This window comes from Brienomyrus brachyistius, chromosome 16, assembly GCF_023856365.1.
Source record: "Brienomyrus brachyistius isolate T26 chromosome 16, BBRACH_0.4, whole genome shotgun sequence".
In the NCBI taxonomy this organism is placed as follows: domain Eukaryota; kingdom Metazoa; phylum Chordata; class Actinopteri; order Osteoglossiformes; family Mormyridae; genus Brienomyrus; species Brienomyrus brachyistius.
The window spans coordinates 2,146,744-2,171,724 of NC_064548.1; the positions used below are offsets into that span (position 1 = coordinate 2,146,744).

Consider the following 24,981-nt stretch of genomic DNA (forward strand, 5'->3'; position numbering starts at 1 on the left):
TAAAAGAAGGTGGACAGCAATTCCAAGGACACACTTGAAATGTTTAATATTGTAAAAAAAAATGCAATGAGCGTAAGACCCTTTCGTAAGATCGAAAGACGTGCATTACAGTATGTAATACCTTGTTCGTAAGTTAAAGAAATGCATAGATCATTTTACATTTTTGTTATGTAATCACTTAAAATGCATATTGAAGATAACTGACATTTGGGACTTCAAACAAAATGGTATAAAATGTAGGCCTAAAATATAGTGTTTTGCAATACCTGAATGAAAATTAAATCACTGAACCCTATACTGAGAATGGCTCAGATCGTGGGGACTTGCACAAGACTAAAAAAAATTAATTGCTTTACATAGACATTGAAAATTATTGTCTTTATTTGAGGCAAGTGTCGTGACTGATAGCGGTGACTGGATTTAATGGACAAATAGAGCAATGACAGGCAACAAGCAATGACAGGCAACAAGCATGGTATGAGTTAGGAATATCCCTCTTTATTAAATGGACTTTGATCACATTTTTTAGATCGCACTTTTAAATGTTTCGCTTTATAGTGCGCTTTGTATGTAGGCCTAGATACATAAATGACATGCAACAAAGTCGCACACTCAGGTTTTCAATGAAAATGATAAATCCTGTAATTCTGACGTCACGATTTACGCAAAATAGAATAAACGAATATTGTAACGTTTACTTATCGTGCCTTAAGAGTAGTGTTTGCTTTTTTGCTTACTCGCCTACTATTAAACATGTAAAGGCCGACAGCCAATCTCCAGTGTTGACGATACTGCTCCCCCGCATACTTGTGACAGATCGCTGTCCCCTCTCTACACGTGCGGCACTTCCGCGCTGTGCTCCCAGCCCACAATACGTTTCTGCATGTAGAATGACATTTGCGTAAATGTGAACTCTTGCAACGTGCTCATGTAGTGCAGATTTCAAGCGCTTTCAGCTATAGTGTTTCTTAAGGACAACGGTGTTTTTAAAATGCCGCAGTGGCATTTATATCCGAAAATTAGAGGACTCGTCTTAGGCGACAAATTCCGAAGTGGGAAAAAGGAAACCAAGATGAAAACTCACCACCTCGTTACTTGCTTCTTGTTTTTAATATTCGGTGAGTTACTGATAATCGTTTTTAATTCCATATAACTTCATACATACATACATTTGTTGTTTAATTTTGCACAAGAAAAAAAATTGCAATCGTTTTTGTTCAGCAGGGACCTTTTTGGTTATGCATCTTGCCTTGCATACGCGCAAAATAGAACACATTTCAAAGTGTTCAAAACAAATTTTTAATTAAACGTAGTACAACCAAAACCCAAGTTAGTAAAATACGTAGACCGTCTTATTATCCAGTAAATTCGTTTATAAGCATATCGTAATGGCTTAATAATTATCATTTATATCTACAAGGTTCAAGTGTCTTGGGTCTCCAACAAAGCCGCTGATTTAAAAGGTTTTGAAACCGAAGGAGTTCGCTTCTGTATGCGCGGGTGTGGGAATTGTTGTTGTTGGTCATTTATCTTGCTGGTCTTGCAGGTTTACTGATAATATAATATTATATAATATATTATTATTATATAATTGTATGTGTATAATATTAATTTAATGAATACGTTTCGTACACTGATCCGTCTCTTGAAGTTGGGACAACAGCATTCACGTCACTATTTTGCTATTGCTGTAGCAGTGCGTAATACACCAGATATGTTTAAAATAACCTCGATTTTTCCAACAGTTAGGTTTTATTTGGTATAGCCAGGAGAATAACGCATGTGCCTTGACATAAGAAATTAAAGATATGCTCATGTTCATGTGCCAGGAGAATTCAAGGTGCATCCTCTAAACAAGGTATACAAGTGTCTTTGCAGGGTTTGTGGATATATGAAGATTGTAATAATTTTAGGAATGAATGTCCTTATACTTCTGGAGCATTGTGTGTATAATTTATACTCAAGTCAGTCACATTGTGATTGTACTGGCTTCTCCTCTACACCATTTCATAAACCATTTCCATTACAAATCATCTACGTCATCAGAACTTGGGTAGAGTGGTTATTAAAATATCCAGAAAGGAGCATCGTTATGAAAGCATTCTATGCAAAAAGTGTGTTTGTGTTCTGTCTCAGCAAGCCTAAAATTACAAGAGCTGGAGTTAATTAAATGCCAGTGGTAGATGTCCTCTGTCTTTCAAAAAAAGTTTTTTGGGAGGAAGGGTGTGAAATTCTTGTGTGGTCATAAGAAACAAGTTCTATGTATTGGAATTGAGTACATTCACATTGATATTTGTCCGATTACAGTACATTTCACAGTACCACTTTTATCCATCACGTTAAGCATGTGCTATGTTTGACACATTTGTGCCATTTAATACCATAAGAATTCCTTCTTCAAGGACTCAATCCAGATTGTAATACAGGTTGTCAACATCTTCACATTTTTGGCTGTTTTGTTCCCTTACATAATTCGCATTAGCCAATTAGAGTTTGATCTTTCTAAAACAGGATGGCAGTTTCAAAGGTGGCATCTTTTAGCTGTTGATCACCACCTGATAACAGATGCTGGAGATGCTCCAATGCTGCTCCTAACATTTCCTCCACAATGTATATGTTCAAATAAGACCTCTCCTTATAGCCACCCCAATTCTTTCACTTTCACATTTTGTTGAACATTGAGCACCTGCCATGGGGAAGTTAGCACAGAACAAACCTGCAAGACCAGCACTTTCATACCCGAGAGTTCACAGATTAATGCAGTTGACGATGAGATGATTTTAAGTCTAAATCAGGTTACACTGATATCAGGACTGGACTCAACAGAATGATAATGGAAGAAGGAAAGAAATGGCAAATCTGCCCCTGATATGATGTCTCCCTAGAAGGGAAAGCTTTCTCCCTTATTAATGGTGTTTTTTTTTTTTTTTTTATGAAAACCTCCATTTTAGAAAAAAGACCTATGTGTGTCACGTGGGTCTTTATTTTGTATTATAAAGTTGTTGCACTTGTCTTTGCTATTACAATTAAAACATGCTCCTAATTCCATAATTGCCATAATCAACTTATCAGGAAGTTTAAAAGAGTAATGTGTTTCAATAGGGATTAAATTATGGCTTTGGGGGAAAAAATACACAAGACCCCCATTACACATATACAGTGGTGATCTAAGAGGACAGCAGGAATGCTGGGAGTAGAGATTAAAGCAGGGAATTAGTGATTTACCTCTGCAAGTTCTGAAGCTGCCTCAGTCATTTTTTGGTGGATGTAACATACATTTGTCTAGCTGTGTAAATGTGCAGTTTCACCTGTGGTTGGCCTCTGTGGTTTGCAGCAGGTGGTGAGGCGAGGGTGGTGTCCGTCCCCGAGGGGCCCCTGGTCCGAGTGGAGGGCCAACCACTGTCACTGCGCTGCAATGTGTCTGAGTATGAGGGCCCCTTGGAGCAGGTGTTTGAATGGCAGGTGTTTCAAGAGAGCAAGTCCTTCCAGCTCATCTCCTTCATGGAGTCCAGTTACACCGATGCCCGTTTTGCCAAGCGTGTGACTGACGGCGATATCTCCTTGCTGAGGCTGGCTGACAGTGCGGCGGAGCTGAGGATCAGGGCACTCAGGGCCTCAGATAGAGGAACCTACACCTGCAGCACTCCAAGCACCGACATGTCCGTCAGCGGCAACTACCAGGCCAGCGTGCTGCTGGATGGTGAGTGTAAAGTAACAAGACCCAGTGAAATCCAACTACCAGCTAACACTGACTGCTGTCCCAGACAGACCAAACTGATAACTGCTTTGCACTAACCACTGTTGCAAGTAGGCACTATACTGTACTGACCACACTGACAATTCCTTAACATACACTGCACTAATTGTTTCTCCACACTGACCACTATTACATATAGATTGCACTGTGCTGTACTGACCACACTGACCGCCATACCATATAAACCACAATGATCATTATTCCACACTCTGCTCTGTTCCATATAGACTATACTGTTCTGTAATGACCACACTGACTGTTGTACCATATAGACCACACTTTAACCACGACTCCACTCTGCCCCCTGATCTATATAGACCGCACTATACTGACCACTGTACCATATAGACCACACTGTTTTGTACTGACCACAATGACCACTGTACTATACATAGAAACACACAGTAACTACACTGAACATTACGCTACACTGATCGGGAAATTACAGTGAATTTACTTCGGTTACTGTCAGTGTGAGATTTCATTTGAGGCTAAATTTACCTGCTCCCTCTTGCAGTGATTAAGGACAGCCTCCAGGTGCTGTCCATGGTTCCTCCAGCTGAGATTCCAGAGGGCGATCCACTGAATATTCACTGCATTGCCACAAGGGACTTGAAGCAGAACACTTATCTTTCTGTGACCTGGTCTGTCAGGAGGGGCACAGCCCCCCCAGAAGACATTGTGACCCTTGGACCTGATGGGGATCACAGGGTGGGTGCCGGCTACATCCAGCGCCATGCGGACATGGGGCTTTTCCCACAGACAATGAAGGGCAACATCTTCAGCCTGGTGCTGACTGAGACACGACCCAGCGACGAGGGGCAGTATACCTGCACAGCGAGGGAGTGGGTTCCAGAGCGGGGAGCACTTTGGCAGCCCATCCTGGAGAAGAGTGCAGAGCTTGGTCTGCTGAAGATCATACCTATTGGTGCGTCCATCATGGCAGGGAGCAAAGTACTAGATATGTTGACATCATCTTACATTTATTTTCATCTGTAAAATAGATTTGTAAAGTTTGTTATGCAGTGTCCTGCATAGCTGGTACTCATTGGATTTAAGCAGCAGGCTGCCGGGATTATTGTACAGCTTATTGCTTTGTTTGGGATCATTGCACTGTACAGGAAAGGAAAGGTCAAGCTGCCAGTTGTAATGAGCTAAATGTCAGGGCTAACCACGTGATGTGGGAGGAGTGTGCGTTGCGCGCACAGCCAGGCGGAGATGGAAGTGGCACGCCGAGAGCAAATGCAGGAGACCAGCAGGGGGGGAGGAAGAAGAGAGGTAGCACGTTTGTGTGTTGGGTGATTTAACTGAAATAAAGTGCCGAGTCCTGTCCGCCAGCCTTGGCTATTGTGTGTCTGTAAGTGGAGTCAACTGCAAGCACACATGCGGAGGAGTGGGGTAACCCTCAGAAGGAATCCTCCAAGGCTGCACACACAACTTCAGCTAAAAACCCAATGTAGAACCTCAAGCGGGAATGGAGTCATCTAAGAGGTAGGGTTAGGCAGTGACCCCCCCCTGAGTCCCCCTTAATAAAACAACATATAATACATGCTTATTCACTTAAAATGTGCTAGAACTCTGTATATTTTCAGTGTTTTCTCAGCTTGGTTGCAGACTAAGTTTGCGTGCATGACAGTATGAATTTCTGAGTGTTTGCGCTGGTGGGTGTTCAGCCACCTCCTCCACTTCACACACAGCCACTGTTGCCTGGGGTGATCACATTGCCCTGTCTTTGTTGTCAGTTACTTAATTAAAAGTGGTGGAATGTAGCTGATGGGCAGCGGCCACAGTGGGTGCTGGAGTGTGACCTCACAGTGAACACCCTGGTGGAGGTAATTTTGTACTTGGTGCCATTTTAGGTCCTTAACAGTGAATCTGTCCTGAAAACTCAATTATTGGAATTTTGCCCAATACCTGAAACACAGACAATGTATGATGGACAAAATCTCCTGGTTCAGCAATTAATGCTAGATGCTGAGAAGTTTTTTATGGGCTGATACATTATTTAGAACAAACACGATATACCATCAATACAATTTTCTTCATTTAACTTGCATTTCTTACCTAGATTTTTTTCCCTGGTGTTTCAGCTGAGTCTTTGGAAGTCTTCTTGGAGAAGAACGCTACCCTGAACTTGGATGATACTCTTCACTTGACCTGCTCTGTCGCATTAAACAATCAAGTGAACATTGCTTTGGAGGTCACATGGCTGGTTGGACCTGGCAAAGATGGGTCTAATATGTCTAGGATTCTGGCTCACATGAATCAGGATGGAGTGCTGGCAAATGGATCAGGCCCTGGGGAGATCAGCCGGACAGGAGTCCTTCAGTTCCAGCTGCTGCTGCGCCATGTGGATCAGTCCGACTCAGGGTTTTACTCCTGCAAGGTCCTGGCTTGGCTCAGACAGAGTGGTGGGCGCTGGGTTCAAGCAGCAGAGAAAACAAGTCACCCTGTTCACATTTGGATCACCACAATGGGTGAGTGAAGATCGTAATCAAGGGTTACTATTTCACATTGCTTAGCTTTCAGGTGGTCTGGAAAGATCTCAGAACAAGCTGCATGTTTCAGAAAAGCAAATATAAACAGCTGAAAATGAAACCCTGCAAGAGTGCATCACACCAACATGCGATGTAGACTGTAAAATTCTCCACAGGAACTGTGTTTTTATATTAGCATAAAACAAGGTGTTGTCCATCATGACACTGATCAGGTATATTTCATCTGTGATCATTTTCATTTTTATCTTTCAGTTGTTTCAGATGATGACCTTCTGTCTCATGATCTCTTATTAGTGACTTCTGCCATTTAGCTGGTAAAGCAAATGGAAAAGGCTATGTGTTTTACCTGCTCTTCTTTGGAAGTAGCTCTTTAATTCAATTCAATTCAATTTTATTATCCTTAACATAATTTGCGGGAATATTTGTAAATGAAATGAGTGTTTCAGCTTCACCAGAATATGTGAGACATTGGGGGATGGGAGGTGGAGGGGGGAATGTACATAGATTGGATATACATCACGTGCATTATACGTAAATTATACCTACGTACATAAGTTAGACATACATTACGTACATGATACATGACTTTGGGGTGGGAGCTTTGCCATGTTGCTGGCGATGTAAATTCATGACTGTGTCTAAGCAAAGACTACTGGAAAGAGCTTCTTCCTCATTGTTATGTTATCTGCTCATATCCAAAGGCACATTAACCCCTGGGCACTTGGTGGAAGGGGGCACGTCCTTCAGCTTTTTTCTATACAAATAAATGTTCTGTGCAAGTGCAATTCGTGTTTCTATGACACCCAGCAAAAAGCCATTCATAAGACTTTCTTTTTATTCTTAAGTATTGCAGTATTGCAGAGATAGTCACTTTCATACTAATTATTAGATGCTCTCTATAGGGCTCATATCTCAATCCCTATTTTAAATGCCTACTGTACACAGCGTTTTTGACTTGGTCAGATGGAGAATGGTTAGCATTCCCAGTGTACTCTACGGTGGATTGTTTGCCGTGCAAATATGGTGAAATAAGTGGAGGGTTAGGTCTCTACAACCTTCTGCACAGTAACATCTAAAAATTCTCAGTGGTCAAGGGCTAGGCACACAAAGAGTTCACGCTTCTGGACTTTGATTAAATGTCTGAGAAATGTCACTATGGAGAAGTTGAGGATTTTGAGAAATCGACACACCTTGGCATGCTAACTTCTCAAAGCAGTCTACCTGAGGCATTTCTAGTTGATAAGAGAGTCTACCTTGGACTCAGAACTAAGAGTGAGATATTACTCACCATAGCAACATCCATCTGCACTGCTTTGGGTGCTCTTTGGCTTTTCTTTGAATTGTTCTTGTTGACCTGACACCATATATGAATGCTGAGTTCATGTTTGTGTGTGTGTATGTACTGACAGTCTTGTTTTAACTGTTGTGGTGTCCATTAATTCCAGCTTTCTTTTATTGACAGAAGCAAATTTCAATGTGACTTTAAGTAGTCCCGTGACGCCGCAGATTCTGGGTCAGCCCATGGTGCTGGTGTGCCAGATGAATGGGGAACCTCCCCCAGCTGATGCTCGGCTGGGTGTCACTTGGTACCATCATTCTGGTACCATTGCTGACACAGGCATAGCACCTCAGCCCATCGCTGCCCTAGATGAGCAAGGTGACCTAGTGTTGTGGGATGACTACCGCCCCCTGTTGGAGCAAGGGCATATAGTTCTGTCAAAAGTCAAACCACGCAATTTTAGGCTGCACTTCCAGCAGATCCAAGACTCAGACCAAGGAACATACCACTGTGCCATCTCAGTTTGGACCCGTGTTCGGAATGGGGGTTGGACCAAAAACCAGGAGGTCCGCTCTGAGAAGTTAAGCATCAAATGGGGAAGTAAAAGTAAGTTTTGTAAGTTTATGTACCGTAGTTTGAAGCTCTAACATTATGCGTTGTGTTATTTGAACAATCCTGGAATCTTTCAGCAGGAACGGGCATTTTCTGCTAATATCTAATTAGTCACTTAGTAGAGGCTCAGCCAGCTTAATTTAGTTCCTGGTTTCTGAGGCATTACTGTTGTGTTATGCTACTAATCCAGTTACTGTGTACAGCTTAGATAAATTAATGCCAACATGATAGCTTTAACATGAGTGTACCTACTGGAGCATTTTGAAATGAGCTTTGGCCCAGATCCAACATTAACCAAAATCCTTCTAACTGATCCCAAATTACTTCTGGTATTTGGTCGGCAGATTTTTTTCAGGCTAGGGAGCTTTGATGTCTTTGGCTGCCTGTCCTTCTTCGTCATCTTATCTGTGCCTACAGTATGTGTCAGTTTTATCCTGTCTGTGTGGTTGCCTTCATATCTATTTGTGAACTCCCCTACAGTAATGCTGTTTTCGTTTCTATGCAGACCCGAGGCTCTATGTTGTGGCCCATCGTTTGAAAGAGGCCTCCAGAGCTGGGGCCACGTTTGAGATGAGCTGCCAGGTGATTTCACAGAATTTGCTGGACCCAGGGTACTCTGTTCTGATCAGGATGGAGGAGTCCATCGGAACCCAGCCCCGGAAAATTGCTTCCCTGAGCCCAGACTTGGTCATGAAACTAGAGGAGTGGAGTGAGCCCGATCGTCTGGACAGCGTCGTTCTGGAGAAGACTGGACCCAGGGAGTTTCGGTTCAGACTATATGGTGCTATGGTGTCCGACCGTGGATTCTACTTCTGTGATGTGACAGCTTGGACTCGTGATCTGGGGAAGGCCTGGACCAAGGCTGTAAATGCAGCATCCAACAGAGTTCAGATTTCCTTCACTGACACAGGTAACTCAGTGCAATTGAAGTCTGCATTCCTATGTCTTTAATTTCACTCCTGCTATTGGAAGGGCAGACTTCGTGGCTTACTTACCTAGTGCCACTCCAGGATTGTTGTTTATCTGTTACTGTTCATATCTGTACTCTGAGTTAATGACCCAGATAACTTCCTCCAGTAGGAGGAAGCCATTTTGCCACCTGGAACTAGTTCTAGGCCCCTCTGTTGTCCAGTATACATGTCTGTTGCAATCTCCATTGCGAGGTTAAACAGTCCCTGTGAGGCAGGATGATCTTCCTGAGCCTAAATCTCACCCTCACCTGCTCATCCTTAGGCAGAGGGTGGAATTTGGCCTTGCTGAAGTGCCTCTGTGCCACTCCCATGTCCACTTAAGTCATACCACGTAGGGCAGATTTCACCATTGTGAGTGGTGAGGCCCCCACCACCCAGTCTCGCTCTGTCTGCTCTTGCACTGTGAATGGTGGCATTTCTGTCAGCTCATTATCACCCAAGTTCCTCAGTAATCTGCTGGTTAGCTGTGTGCTGGAAGCCTAAATTATTAGGCTTAACGAACACAAGTATAGTACAGTGACAGCTGTAGAATGCAATTCTCATATCAATGCCACTTATAGTAATGTGACCATTAAGGCCTGAACCTGTCTTTAGTAGACAATTACTTTGACAGCTAACACTACAGTCCATCAAAAGCACCTTTAACCCCTTTCATTCTCTTTGGGTTTTCATCATTAGGTCCCTCCTTCAATATTTCCATTCGCACGGATGCAGCCAACGTCTATCCTGGGGAGACAACCAAGATGGAGTGCATCCTGGGATTGCTGGGAGGAGCTCCAAATGCAGGCAGGTGCCTCTGTTCCTTCAACAGCTATATATTCTATGAAGTGGCCCCCCACCCAAATAATATCTCATCTCATCAGCAAATATTCTTGTAACATCTTATATCTCAGACACAAAGTGAGAAGGGGACAATCTCCTGAACTTAAGCCCCTGTTCACCTCCAATATGGCCTGCAAAGGTCACTTTCACTGTTAGTAGTTTGGTGTTTCCTGATCTTCAATTTCCTTCTCACCCGTGCCTCATATAAGGTGTCAGGAAACACCCATCACCCAGCAGGGCCTGGAACATGCTAGCCAAATACAGATGGAATGCTGCTAGTGCTGGGCAATATGACCAAAAATTTGTACCATAATATTTTTTGGGATTTTGGTGGTTTCACGGTGTATCACAGTATGTTTTTTTTTAATTCTCCTTTACATTTCCATCAATAAAATGTTTACAATTTTTTTAAAAAAAGGAGTGTTGGTAACAAGGCCATGTTTTTAGCAATTTATAAAAACCTTCATAATAAATAGTAACGCATTCATAAAGCATTATAAACATGGCTATAAATATTTATTGTAAGGCATAACACTCAGCACAGTGATTCATAATGCTTCTAGCAGCAAACAGTATTATATGATTTGCTGCCTCCTGAAGCATCACAGCTGTCATTTCATCTAAACTGCGGTATGCATGGGAAGTTAAAACCACCCAATACTAAATGCTACACACACGTACCAGTTAACCATCTTTATTTATATGTTGTGTCAGCACATGCCTCTGTGACTGTATGTTTATGAGTCCACATTACTGTGTTCAGTTTGCCATTTGAATACCTTCATTAATAAATTACTGCTATGGTAGATATATGGTAGAACAAGGTAGGATATGCCTTATTATCCCAGGGGAAAATTTATGCATATTTTGTGCATGACAGCTACATGTATAATGTGAATCTTGACAACAATTATTTAATAATGAACCGGGTAGCATCTATCTGATTTGCTCTAAAAATATTCATAAGCTAAATTACTGAGTTGAGTGCTGATCCCACTTCTGTTTCCCTACTGTTCATGATCCCCACTGATCCCTCTGTCCCTTATCACATTCTTGTGCTCCCACTGTTGCTGATCCCCCATTGATCCCTCTATGGGACATCCAGTGAACATTCGGGGACTTATAGGGAACGTTTGTGGTAAGTTCTTAAAACCCCTTATTCATTGTTTTACTCAGGCTGTTAATTTATTTACTTCAAGCAAAATTAAAAGCATATCATGACCTCCTGTCCAAGATATTGCTTAGCAAAGTAATAAAAGAATAAGAACACCAGATATTATTGAACATATAAATTTTATTTCTATATTTATTCTAAAAATCATTTACATTTTCGTTTTACATGATCAGTTTTTGAGTCTGTGTGCCACTTATGGTTGTTAGCTAAAAGTTATAAGAAGGCTTATGTATTTCTGTCATATACTGAAAAAATCTGAACACCGTGCAGTTAATAGCTGTTTTTATAAAAACAGTAACATATACAGTATAACCTTGGATTATGAGTAACTTGGTTTGTGAGTGTTTTGCAAGACGAGCAAAATTTTTTAAATAAATTTTAACTTGATAAATATTACATATACGCTTTGTCTGCCTGGCGTCACGTAATCACAACTGAGCCGATGGTTTTTCTCTCTCTCTCTCGCTGTGGGATTATGGGTAATCATTTCCCCTGCTCTCTCTCAGTCGGCGTGCCTCACTCGTAGTCAAAATTTAGTAGTAATGCATGACCCAAATAAGGGCGTAGCAGTGCAAGCAGTGAATCTGTTTAACGACAATGCAATGTCCACATTTCCACGAAATTGAAAAGGAGGTAAAAGTGGCTATCATTGGATAGGAAACCCTGTTAGTCGCAAAAAATAAAAAGATTCCAGTGAGTCAACAGATAGCAGTGATTCCGTTAGTTAAAGTCGTCCTACAAAATAACCCTCCTCTTCTCCTCTCTCTCGTCTCCCTCACACCAACCACAATTCTTTTCAAAGGTAAAGTGCAGGTTAATTTGTTTTATGTATTTTTACTTTATATTTTGTATTAATCAATTTTATATGAATATTTTTGACTTGTGGAACGAATCATCTGAGTTTCCATTATTTCTAATGGGAAAATTCGCTTTGATACACAGTATGAGTGCTTTGCATTACAAGCACCTTTCTGGAATGGATTATGCTCGGAATCTGAGGTTTTACTTTATATTTATAAGCTAAAACATTGTTTTTCTAAACACATTGTCTTGCCTTGTCCCCCAGTAACAAGATTTCACTCCCTGTAGAAAGTGGTCTTTTTAAGTTTGAAAGGGATTACTTAACACATTCATATAGGTTGAGAGGAGGCCATTCGGCCCATCAAGCTCGTTTGGGGAGAACTTTGTTAAAAAGTTCAGCTCAGAGTTGTTAAAATCTTATCCAGCTCTGATTTAATGGAACTCAAGGGTTTAGCTTGCACTACACTAACAGGGAGTCTATTCCATATTCTAACTACATGCTGTAAAGAAGTGCTTTCTCAAATCCATTTCAAAATGTTCTCCTGCTAATTTCTGTCACACCCTGCTCGTCCAGTCCTCCTGTGTGCCATGCCCCCTCATTATCCTTGTGTGGAATCACCATGTCTTAAGCTGTTTCAAGTTGTTTTCATTAGTCCTGTGCATTTCAGTCTGCCTAAGAATATGTTACCCCAGTCCTGTCATTAATGTCAGTTTGCTGTTGCTGCCAGTCTTACCCGTGTGTTTAGTGATGTTTCTCCAAATAAACCCTGAGTTTTCCCCGTATCCTGGACTTCCGTGTTTCCCTTCCTGTCGTGCCTTCAGCCGATGTGATAATTTCCACCTATGGCCATGAGTTCTAGTATTTCAACTAATATTGAAGTAGCCATTTGGCTGAAAAGCATCCAGACCTGATATCCAGAATCTTATATACCTGGATCATGTCCCCCCTTAGTCTCCTTTGCTAGAGGCTGAACAGATTCAGTTCAGCTAACCTCTCCTCATAAGACATTCCTCTAAGACCAGGAATAATTCTTGTAGCCTTACGTTGCACCCTTTCCAAGGCAGCAATGTCCTTCTTAACGTATGGTGACCAAACCTGCACACAATATTTTAGGTGGGGTTTTACTAAGGAATTGTATAATCTTAGCATCACCTCCCTTGACTTAAACTCCACGCACCTAGAGATGTAACCCAACATCCTTTTGGCTTTTTAAATTGGTTCCCCACACTGGCGAGAGTGGGACATGGAAGTATCAACATACACTCCGAGATCTTTCTCATAATCAGCTACCTTTATTTCAGTGGAACCCATAAAATATCTGTACTTTATATTTCTGCTCCCTGCATGGATTACCTTACATTTATCTACGTTAAATTCCATCTGCCATGTATCAGCCCAATCGCTAATTAAATAAAGATCCTGTTGTAGCCTCTGTGCTGCTAGATCAGTATCTGCTACACTACCCACCTTGGTGTTGTCTGCACATTTAACCAGTTTACTGTATGTATTGCTGTCAATATCATTAATGTAAATTAGGAACAATAGTGGTCCTAACTGCTGCTTCCTGTTTGTTAACCAGTTTTTGATCCAAGCTGCTACAGTTCCTAAAATCCCTGCAGCGCTGAACTTAAGCAGGAGCTGTTTGTGGGGGAAAACATCAAAGGCCTTCTGGAAATCTAAGTAGATCTCATCGTAGACCTTTTTGTGATCAATTTCTCTTGTAGCTTCCTCAAAGAACTCTAGATAAGTCAAACAGGACCTACCTCTCAGATATCCATGTTGGTTATGCCTCAGAATGTTATTTGAATCCAGGTAATCTACCATTTTCACTTGGATTATAGCTTCCATTACTTTTCCAGTAATGCTGCTTAAACTGATTGGCCTATAGTTTGCTGGATTTGCAACAATGTTTTAGCTTATAAATATAAAGTAAGCGAAGCGTGTTGGGTGGCCTCTGGAATTGCCAGTCTGCTGTAAAGAAGGCTGATTTCATTTCCGCCCTTGCTTCACACCACTCTCTTGACTTTCTGGCTCTGACGGAGACCTGGATATCGCCTGAGAACTCGGCTACCCCGGCAGCTCTCTCCTCTGCTTATGCTTTCTCTCACTCTCCTCGCCAGACTGGCAGGGGCGGTGGCACAGGTCTATTGGTAACTCGGAACTGGTGCTACACGCCCCTCTCTCTGCCCCATCTCAACATTTCATCCTTTGAATTCCATGGAGTTGCTGTTACCTCTCCACTCTAAATTCGGATCATTGTTGTCTACCGCCCTCCTGGCCCCCTAGGCTGCTTTCTAGAGGAGCTAGATACTCTCCTCAGTCTCTACCCCACTGACAGCTCCTCTCTCATTCTCCTTGGTGACTTCAACCTCCCCCATGACAAGCTCCCTTCTTCTGGTCTCCTCCCTTTTCTCGATTCCTTCTCTCTAACATCCAACAGCTCCTCTCCTACACACAAAGGAGGTAATGTCCTCGACCTGGTTTTCAGCCGCCCCTCTCCGGCTACTGACATCTCTTCTACTCCTCTACACATTTCTGATCACCACTTTGTATCCTTTACCATTGCCCTACCCGTCTTGCCCAATCCCAGTTTTCAACGTTTCCTCCCCACTCGACCAAACCTCCACTCTGTCTCCCCTTCTTCTGTTGCTTCCTGCACCCTGTCTTACCTTCCTGACCCTGACTCCTTTTCCTCCTTGGCACTGGAGTCTGCAACTGATACTCTCATCTCCTCACTTTACACATCCTTGGACAACCTCTGCCCGCTGTCTTCCAAACCAAGGAAAACTCGGCCTACTCCTTGGCTTTCAGCTGCATTACGTACCAACCGAAGAGAATTGCGGGTAGCAGAGAGGACGTGGAAGAAATCTAAGCTTGATGCAGATCTGTCTTCCTACCGTACTCTGCTATCCAAATTCTCTATGGACGTGACTGCAGCTAAAACTGCCTTTTACAAAGACAAACTAGAATTATCCTCACGAGATCCTCGCAAACTCCATAACATCTTTTCGTCTCTTCTCAACCCTCCCCCTCCTCCTGCTCCTTCCTTCCTGACTGCTGAAGATTTTGCCAACTTCTTTGCCGAGAAGATTGACAGAATCTGTCAGACATTCTCTCCCTCATCCACTATACTACACACTAAGGATTTCCCTCCCCCCTCACTGGCCCAGTTTTCTGGTCTTACGGCAGATGAGATCATGAAAGTCATCTCATCTTCCAACCCTACCACCTGCCCACTTGATCCAATCCCTTCTGCATTGTTTCAGACAATCTCTCTAGACCTTCTCCCCTTCATCACGACTATCATTAATGGCTCCATAACCTCCGGTCATGTACCAACAGCATTCAAAATAGCCAGGGTCATTCCCATCCTAAAAAAACCCACTCTAAATCCCTCAGACACTTGCAGCTACCGACCAGTATCGCTTCTTTCCTTCCTTTCAAAAATCCTCGAACGCACAGTTTACAACCAGCTTTCTCTCTATCTCTCTCAGAACAACCTCCAGGATCCTAATCAGTCTGGCTTTAAAGCAGCTCACTCTACAGAGACTGCCCTCTTAGCAGTCACTGAGAAGCTACATTCTGCCAGATCAGCCAAACTGTCATCTGTCCTCATCCTTCTTGACCTATCAGTAGCATTTGACACGGTCAACCACAAAACTCTCCTATCCATCCTTAGGAGTCTTGGCATTGGTGGCCTGGCCTGGCGCTGGCTGGCTTCCTACCTAGAAGGCCGAACATACCAAGTGACATGGAATGGATCCACATCTACTCCACATTGTCTTTCCACCGGTGTCCCTCAGGGCTTGGTTCTTGGCCCTCTCCTATTCTCCCTCTACACTAAATCTCTTGGCGAAGTTATATCCTCACATGGCTTCTCCTACCACTGCTATGCCGATGACACTCAACTCATCCTCTCCTTCCCTCCCTCAGACACTCATGTCTCCACTAAGATCTCTGCATGCTTGGCAGACATCTCATCTTGGATGACCACTCACCAGCTAAAACTCAACACTAGTAAAACTGAGCTGCTTTACATCCCGGCTGACTCATCCCCCCTCCAGGACCTTGCGATCTCTTTCGACAACTCCCTGATCCGTCCTTCGGTTTCTGCTAGAAACCTTGGAGTTACCATAGATGATCGGTTGTCATTTTCCTCACATATCGCCAGTCTTTCTCGCTCTTGTCGGTTTCTCCTCTTTAACATCAGGAGGATACGTCCATTTCTTTCCACTCAGGCTACCCAGATACTCGTCCAGTCCCTCGTCATCTCACGCCTTGACTACTGCAACTCGCTTCTAGCGGGTTTACCACTGAGCGCCATCCGTCCCCTCCAACTGATTCAGAATGCAGCTGCTCGTCTTGTTTTCAATCTTCCCAAGTTCTCCCACACCACTCCTTTGCTGCGCTCCCTCCACTGGCTTCCTGTAGCTGCACTCATCAGATTCAAAACACTGATGCTCGCATACAAAGCCAAAAATTCTCTGGCACCATCCTACCTAAAAGACCTCATCACACCCCGCTCTGCACCACGATCTCTTCGATCCTCCAGCACTGCTCGACTGGTCCCACCTCCCCTCAAGGCACAAGGAAGACACGCATCTCGGCTCTTCTCTGTCCTGGCACCTAATTGGTGGAATGAACTCCCCCTAGATGTCCGAACAGCTGAATCCTTGAATGTCTTCAAGCGAGGACTCAAAACTTTTCTTTTTCAGAAATACCTGACGTAGAACTTCTATATTCTTACTCGATTCTTCTTCTGGTGTGTGTTTAAAAAAAAATAAAAAATTCTGCACTACTCAATGGAGTTTTCAGAGATAGTATTCATAGCTTGGGTCCTTATTGAGCTAGCATCGGAAATTCATTGCAGAGTCTCAAAGCACTTATGTAAGTCGCTCTGGCTAAGGGCGTCTGCCAAATCCTGTAAATGTAAATGTAAATGTAAATGATTACTTCTATCCCCTTTTTTGAATATGGGCGTTATATTAGCATGCTACCAATCAGAAGGTACCACACCAGCAGATAACGATTTCTGGAATAGTAAAGTTAAAGGTTGGCTAATATCCTTAATCTCTTTTAAAACTATAGATAAGCTGCCATCAGGACCCTGCGATTTATTTATTTTGAGCTTAGCTAGGCTTAGTACCACATCAGCCTCAGTTATACATATATTAGTCATAGACGACACGGTATTCGTACTAAATGGTGGTAGGTTACTCGTGTTCTCTACTGTGAACATCCATGTAACATAATCATTAAATTCATTTACTATATCAGTTTTATTTTCAATTATAAGGTCTTTACTATCTTGCAAATTAGAGATTTCAGCTTTTAGAGCTCTTTTGGAGTTAAAATATTGGAAAAAGATTTTAATGTCATCCTTAGCCTCCAATGCAGTCTTCCTTTCTACATTTCTCTTAGCGAGTCTAATGTTATTTTTTAGCTCATCCTGTAGACTAAAACACTCCTGCTTTATTTTGAAAGCATTAGTTAATTTCCATTTGTGGAAGAGAGCCATTTTCCTCCTGACTTCATTCTTAATTTCCTTAGTAAACCACCTTGGTTGTAGTTTCCTAGATTTAGTTTTACTGGAAACAGGTATGAAGTCCTCTTGCACTTGCAAAATGTGCTTTTAAAAAATTCCCTTGCCTCTTCAACAGTCATGCTATTTGACTCCATCCAGTTTCTAGTTTCAGTTTCATACCATTAAAGTTAGCCTTCTCAGCATTGAACATTTTTGTTTTGGACTTTGCTCTTCGGACACTAAAATTAACCTGAAATTTAACCATGTTATGATCAGTAACGTCCAGTGGCTCTAATTTTTCTATTCTATCCTGGTCATTAGAGAAAATAAGATCAAGAAGGGCTTCTCCCCTGGTAGAGGTAATAAAAAACTCAGAAAAAAAACAATCCTGTACTAATTCCACCATCTCAAGTTCATTTACAGAAGAGCCAGAGCCATGTCCCACTGTATCCTAGGTAAATTAAAATCACCCATAACCACCACATAATTTTTGTTACTCATACTCCTGAAATTGTCATGTAACACAACTGGTTATGTTCCTAAAGAAATAATATATCAACAGCTATTCCTAATTTTGAATGGTAGAGGTGAACTGCAGTCTTTTGGTCAGATGAAACTTGTCACCATTTTTTTTATTGTCTGGAAGAAGTGAGAACAGCATTACACCATTCCTAGCAGCCAAGTGACTCAGGGGTGCTACTGGCTGTGAATCAAGTGGGTGGGACTTTCTCACGGAAACCAGGTGTAGGCCTGTCTGAACCATAACTTTTTATGAGAAGCTGGCAGGTGACTATGAGAATGCTTCAAGACAAGCATTTCTTTTTTGTTTTGAGGAAAATTATAAATAAGGTTTTTCACCTCCAACTTCAAGTTTGAACAATGCCCTGATAACATTTAGTTATCTTTACTTTAATTTGACCATTGTTCTGTGTCAGGACACATTCTGGGAATATGCGAGGAAACTGAGGTGTGTTTGTTTGAGAATGTTGCCAGTGATTCAGGGATCATTGTGGGGGTGGGAGGTTTCTGCACCTGTCATCGGAAACCTGTCCACACATGCTTGATACTTGTGACCTACTTCCCATCTCTGCACAGAATGTTAAGCAAGACTGGGAGGAGATTGCAGATGTCAGTGGGTGTTTGTGTATTTTACCCTGAACAGAACATTATACTTATTTAAAAAAATATATGTTGACTTGCAAGCATATGATTTTAATGTTGTTATATCTGATGATTACGTGTGATATCCAATTTTCTTATTTGTTTATGTATTTAAGAACAAACTTTATCTCACATTTATCTACATTTGGAAAGTAGTTTTACGTATCACAGTTCAACATCCAAACAAGCCCTTTTTATGGCCTCTGGGATAATCATAATTTATAGTTTAAGTTTGTGGGTGCAATGATGTCAGACTAATGGGTCTTTTCAGCAAGGATAATAATTCAGATGTTTCAGCAGCAGAAATCTACGGATGGCCTGTGATGTATCTCTCAGTAAGGCTATGGGCCGTGGAGCTGCTGGCTTGGGACTATGATTTTATGGTGCTCTTTTTTAGTCTGCTTGTCTATGTCTCTGTGCTGACAGCCGGTTCCTGGTACAGGAGGCCCTGTGGCACCAGTCATGTTCTCATTGATAGCGATGGTTTATTATCAGTCCCGGAAGAACTCATAGAGGCTTGTTGTCATAGGGGTCACACTGTCAGGCCTCAGGTGTTTGCAGAAACCAATGACGGTTTCCATGGCTACGGCGGTAACTGGCGAAATGCCATCTCTTGGGTTGGACAGTGCTAGATAAGCAGAATGAACAGCCACAGTGTAAAATGAAACTAGTGTTTAATTAATCTGAGTGTATGTTTTTTTTTTAACTTTTACAGACTACTAAACATTTTAGTTAAAGAATGAAGAGTTTGACTGTAAGTTTCATTGGATGGCACTTGGTGATCCTGCCTTTCTACTGAGTGAGCAGGGACCTGTCACACAGTCACTCTTAGCTTGTGGTGCTATCTGATCATACAGATGTGGCCTACTTCCCGAGCCATTGACACAAATCTATAATTATCACAGTCTGACCATATTCTTAGAAAAAAGGACTCACTTTGACAATGCAACAGGAAATGTACAGGAAAATTTCTACCGGGTAGGTACCTGAGCTCTCTGAAGTATGACTGTGTAACTTCATCCTTAAAAAAAAATTTTAATGGGTATGTTCTGGCTTTCATAGCTTTTGACTTCAGGGAATGTTAATGTAAAGTGTAAGCCATTTTATAGCTCGTTAATGATTAAGACTCAATGGCCATAATCTGGTGTGGATTGCTGCTTTGAATGGCTGTATTGGATCTTTGGGTTTTATGCTTTTCTGTGATGTGACCCAAGCTGTGCACTTTCCCTAAGACATAATGTGGTTCAGTATTCTGACATGGGCTTGACACTTGTCTCTTGTCTGATTGTCCCACTGCCATGTCATGTCACTGTTTATAACATTGAAGGCTAACCCCGCATTTCTTGCGATGGCAATTGCACTGCTGAGAGTAGAAGCACCACCTCCATGAAGAATCCTCTTCAGCTTGTTTGCCATTTCATTCTCTCCAATACATCTTATCTTAACCTCCACAGAAAGTGATTAACAAATAATAGTGTGATATGAATGCTGGCTCATAGTGATGGTGTACAGTGGGACGAAGTGTTGTTTTCAAGTGAGTGCCCCCTGTTGGTGTCTTTTGGGGTTGTTTGTACTACAACCTCTGGCAAAAAGTATGGAATCACCCCTCTCATGAGATGTTCATTCAAATGTTTAAGTGTGTAGAAAAAAAACAAGCGCATACATGCCACAAAACTATTTTCACTTCTGGCTGTATAAAACACTTTTTTTAAAAAAACAAAGAAAGATAACTATAGTCAATGACAACTGTTTTAAAGATCAAACAGGAAAAAAATATGGAATCACACAAATCTGAGTAAAATTATATGGAATCACCAAATAAAACCACTTCTACTACTTTGTTGCACCACCTCTGGCTTTTATAACAGCTTGAATTCTCTGAGGCATGGATTTAACTAATGACAAACAGTATACTTCATCAATCTGTCTCCAGCTTTGTCTTATTGCAGTTGCCAGGTCAGCTTTGCAGGTTGGAGCCTTGTCGTGGACCATTTTCTTTAATTTCCACCACAGATTTTCAATTGGATTAAGGTCCGGACTATTTGCAGGCCATGCCATTGACATTATATGTCTTTCCTGTAGGAATGTTTTCACAGATTTTGCCCTATGGCACGATGCATTATCATCCTGAAAAATTATGCTACCGTCACCAAACATTCTTTCAATTGATGGAATAAGAAAAGTGTCCAAAATCTCAACATAAACTTGTGCATTTATAGAAGATGTAATGACTGTCATGTCTCCCATACCTTTACCTGACATACAACCCCATATCATTAATGATTGTGGAAATTTGCATGTTTTCTTCAGGCAGTTGTCTTTATAAATTTCATTGGAACGGCACCAAACAAAAGTTCCAGCATCATCACCCTGCCCAATGCAGATTCGTGATTCATCACTGAATATAACTCTCATCCAGTCATCTGCAGTTCAAGATTGTCTTTCTTTAGCCCACTGAAACCTTGTTTTTTTCTGTTTAGATGTTAATGATGGTTTTTGTTTGGCTTTTCTGTATGAAAATCCCATTTCTTTTAGGCGATTTCTTACTGTCCAGTCGCAGACATGGACTCCACTTTCTGCCCATTTGTTCTTCATTTGTTTTGTTGTGCATTTTCTGTTTTCAAGGCATATTGTTTTCTGTCATTCAAGTTTTCTGTCTTGGCGCTTTGATGTCTTTCTTGGTCTACCCTTTTACAACCTTTCCATTTGATTTGTACTTGGTCCAGATTTTAGACACAGCTGACTGGGAACAACCAACATCTTTTGCAACATTCCGTGAAGATTTACCTTCTTCAAAAAGTTTGATAATCCTCTCTTTGTTTCAACTGACATCTCTCGTGTTGGAGCCATGAGTTATGTCAATTATCTTGGTTCGACACATCACTAATGTGTGCAAGCACTCTTTTTTAACTGCAGACTAATTAGCAGTTGTAATCAGATACAGGTGTTTGTTTTAGAAATGCAAAGTGCATGGTGATTCCATATAATTTTCCTCAGATTTGTGTGATTCCATATTTTTTTCCTGTTTGATCTTTAAAACAGCTGTCATTGACTATAGTTATCTTTCTTTGTTTTTTAAAAAAAGTGTTTTATACAGCCAGAAGTTTGGATTGTTGAGTGAAAATAGTTTTGTGGCATGTATGTAATAGTTTTTTTTCTACACACTTAAACATTTGAATGAACATTTCATGAGAGGGGTGATTCCATACTTTTTGCCAGGGGTTGTATAATTATTTTGAGCTTTCATACACCTGTAAAAAAAGAAATCGAACAGACATTACCCAATACAAGAGACCTCATCCAGGAAGAGGAATAAATACGTCAAATTACAGCTACTTATAACCACTGTGTTAAAATAATATTCAATAGAAATGCAGAGTATCACTTGAGAGTTTTGGTGTTTGCATATTGCAGAGCCGAGATCATTTGTTGGACATTTTTAACATCTTTTTGTCTGCAACTAAGTATAAAGAGATTCCTGTATCCTTGGACGCAGTCTCACGGCTTGACTGCGCCTCCCTCAGGTGCCGTGTCATACGAGGTGCAGTGGTATCTGAGCTCCCACCATGCCTCTGCTGGTGCTACCCTGCTGGCCAGCATGGACCGCTGGGGTGTGGTGAGGAAGAGCCCCAGGAACAGCAGCAGTGACTGCAGCCTGGAGCGGGCAGATGCTCAGACGTTCAGGCTTAGTGTTCACCAAACACAGGACTTGGACGCTGGTGAATACCACTGCAGAGCTACCCCTTGGTTGCGATCACCTGCTGGCACTTGGACCAGGGGTAGTGAGCTTACCTCCACCCGGATCTTCCTCATTGTCCGTTTCGCTTGTAAGTATAACCATGCCTGCTTGCAAATGTGTACTTGTACTTTGTTACTGTGTAGTAATGCAGTCGACCCTTCCACATTGTGGGGGTTAGGGGAACAGGCTCCCCACAATCTGGAAAAACCTCTTTGGTCCCCTTGGTGAATCAAGTGAGCATGTGAGTAGGGCAAAGCAAAGCATTTTGGATTTTAGTACAGTTTAGAACACTAAAAAGGCACAAAAAGATACAAGATACACAAGATCACTGCGAGATATCAAGCCAGAAGCTGCTGAAAATACGCTTGGCCATCTCCAAACTGGCTTTGAACATAGATTGTATGCATTTATGATTTGCTGAGCGTTTTGTGTGCCATCAGTTGGCCTCCACGTGTTGTCTGTGGCTTTCACAAATCTCCCAGAAATTCCCAAAAATGCCCATTTCATTTCCTATGGTGACCCCACAATATATCAAAACCACGATGGGCAAAATTCACAATGCAGAATGGTCGAATGTAGTTTTTTCCTATGTGTCCATGCCCCAATAGCAGTCTCTGCAATTTCTAAGTAGGTTCACCTGAAATGTGAGTGTGTGAGTTTGCTTGGGATGTATGAGGCTGGCCTCTGTTAAGCTAATGCGCCTGTGTGTCTGTGATTTTAGTGTGGGACTCCATGAAGCTGCCCCTGCTCTATGGGCTTGGGGCCACCCTAGCGGTGGGCCTTTTCTCCCTTCTGCTAGGCCTTATGTGTGCCCACTGTTGGTGCCGGAATTCTTCACGCACGCCTCACCGCCTGCGCAGCAACCTCATTGCCCTGGAAATGGATTAAGAGGAACTGCCTCCTAACCAGCAACAAAAGCTCAGTAGCATCATCTCACACCTGAGACTCTGCAGCAGAGTAATGTGGAAAACTTGGGCTTGGCCTGCCACTGTCAGAATGATGCAGTAAACATGTGGATATGGTACCTTCTGCCTTTACTCTATGTAATATACAGATGACTCTGCTATGGACTATTAATGAAAGGAGGGACAAGTTGATCGTATAACTTTACTAAAGTCGTAGTGTAGTATTTGGTCCAATGATGAAGGAATATCCATCGGAACACAGCCTCTGCTCAAGTCCACAGATTCCCAATTGGTTTAATTCCAGAAGACAAAGATAGAAATAAAGATAACAAATTCAAGGACAGTCACTCAGCTTACTGTTGTCCATAGAAGGCACTGCCCTGTTCTACTTGGGCCGTTGGCAAAATGAGCAAAGTACACGTACTAGAGCACAGGCGTCAAACTCCAGTCCTGGAGGGCCAGAGCCCTGCATATTTTTGGGTTTCCCCTCATTTAACACACCTGATTCAACTCCTTGTGCTAATCACCACACAGCTCTTGAGCTGAATCATTTGTGATGGATCAGGAAAAGAACTAAGCTACAGAGGGCTCCGGCCCTCCGGGACTGCAGTTTGACACCCCTGTACTAGAGTATAGGACTGTGGCACAAGCTGATTTGTGTGCATCAGTGCACACATGCTACACGCAGGCACCACACATACATATACTGTGTGAGCAGCAAGTGAGTGCCTGTCAGCCTCTCCTGAGCCAAAGGCTGCATTTATGGCAGCATTTTTATGTGTGATTGAGTTGACTGTTCTGTATTTTTCTTAGTCTCATTGTTTTATCATCTTCAGGTTTGCAACTCAGTGTAAGGTTCTCATTTATTTTATAAATCATAAGTAAATATTGAAGACTTTTTTTCTTAGGATTTTGTACCTGAACCTGTGTTTTTTTCTACCTCTTGGGAGATTCGTCTGCCTTTTTTATTTGCTTGCTTGTTTTTTTTTTGTAGACTTTGTCAAATAATCTTCACTGCTCTCAGAAATTGATATCACAATAAGATATATTACACTTTCATCTTTGCAGCCCATACAAAAAATATTCCCAGAGTTTTCTCATTAATTTAGTTTTATTAGGGAGCTTAATGTATGCTAAACATGTCAGGAAAACATCTGTATGTTGGTTACATAGCATATTAACAGTTAAGCTTTCAAGTTCTGTTAAATTTAGTTTTTGTTTCTGTCATTAAAAGAGACATTTTAAATGTGTTAACGGTGTTATGATTTCCTTTGTAAATAGAAATAACATTAAACTAAAATTACTGTGTTTTCTTTCTGGTTGAAGGTAGGACCCCTTGAAACGCCCCCCCCTCCCTTCTTTAAATATACTGCTCAACAAACTTTTACTTTTTTTTGTTGCATAATTCAAAATATTTGAATCCTACAGTATTGTTTGTGCTGAATTCAAAACTCCAAATCTCTAATCAGAATTTACCTATCACGCAAGGATTTTGAGTAACACACAATTAAGCCGTACACTATATGAATACTAGTGATCAAAAATCATCAAGAAAAGTAACAAACATCATACACTGGACAATTAAATAAGTAACTGGAGCGACAGTTGAATAAAGTTCAGCAATCTCTAAAGATTGGAAGTGCTTCCATAATTTTGGCCACTACTATCTACAATAGATGTGGTAGTGAGTCATCTTAAATGTAGAAGTGTATGATTTTCTGCTGTACTTGGTTTCAG

The 24,981-nt window shown here is 41.7% G+C and overlaps 1 protein-coding gene across 2 annotated transcripts; it reads left to right on the top strand.

Moving 5' to 3' along the window:
• Window positions 1-773: 773 nt before the first annotated feature.
• Window positions 774-24,498, top strand: ptgfrnb (prostaglandin F2 receptor inhibitor b). Of its 2 annotated transcripts, none has more exons than XM_048979027.1 (9): window positions 774-1,118; window positions 3,335-3,700; window positions 4,275-4,685; window positions 5,848-6,234; window positions 7,721-8,140; window positions 8,652-9,056; window positions 9,796-9,903; window positions 22,125-22,427; window positions 23,061-24,498. In XM_048979027.1, exons 1-9 carry the CDS (start codon window positions 992-994, stop codon window positions 23,225-23,227), a joined length of 2,694 nt encoding a protein of 897 aa, XP_048834984.1. In that variant the 5' UTR covers window positions 774-991; the 3' UTR covers window positions 23,228-24,498. The 2 variants fall into 2 exon arrangements, with proteins under 2 accessions (XP_048834984.1, XP_048834982.1); XM_048979025.1 differs by having other exon boundaries at window positions 778-1,118; window positions 7,718-8,140.
• Window positions 24,499-24,981: the final 483 nt, after the last annotated feature.

Bases quoted from the DNA above. Each gene is read 5' to 3' on its own strand.
- ptgfrnb (XM_048979025.1), top strand. From the start codon at position 992: ATGCCGCAGTGGCATTTATATCCGAAAATTAGAGGACTCGTCTTAGGC. The intron at 3,701-4,274 runs GTGAGTGTAAAG...TCCCTCTTGCAG, and splicing joins GGCCAGCGTGCTGCTGGATG to TGATTAAGGACAGCCTCCAG. The intron at 9,057-9,795 runs GTAACTCAGTGC...TTTCATCATTAG, and splicing joins GATTTCCTTCACTGACACAG to GTCCCTCCTTCAATATTTCC.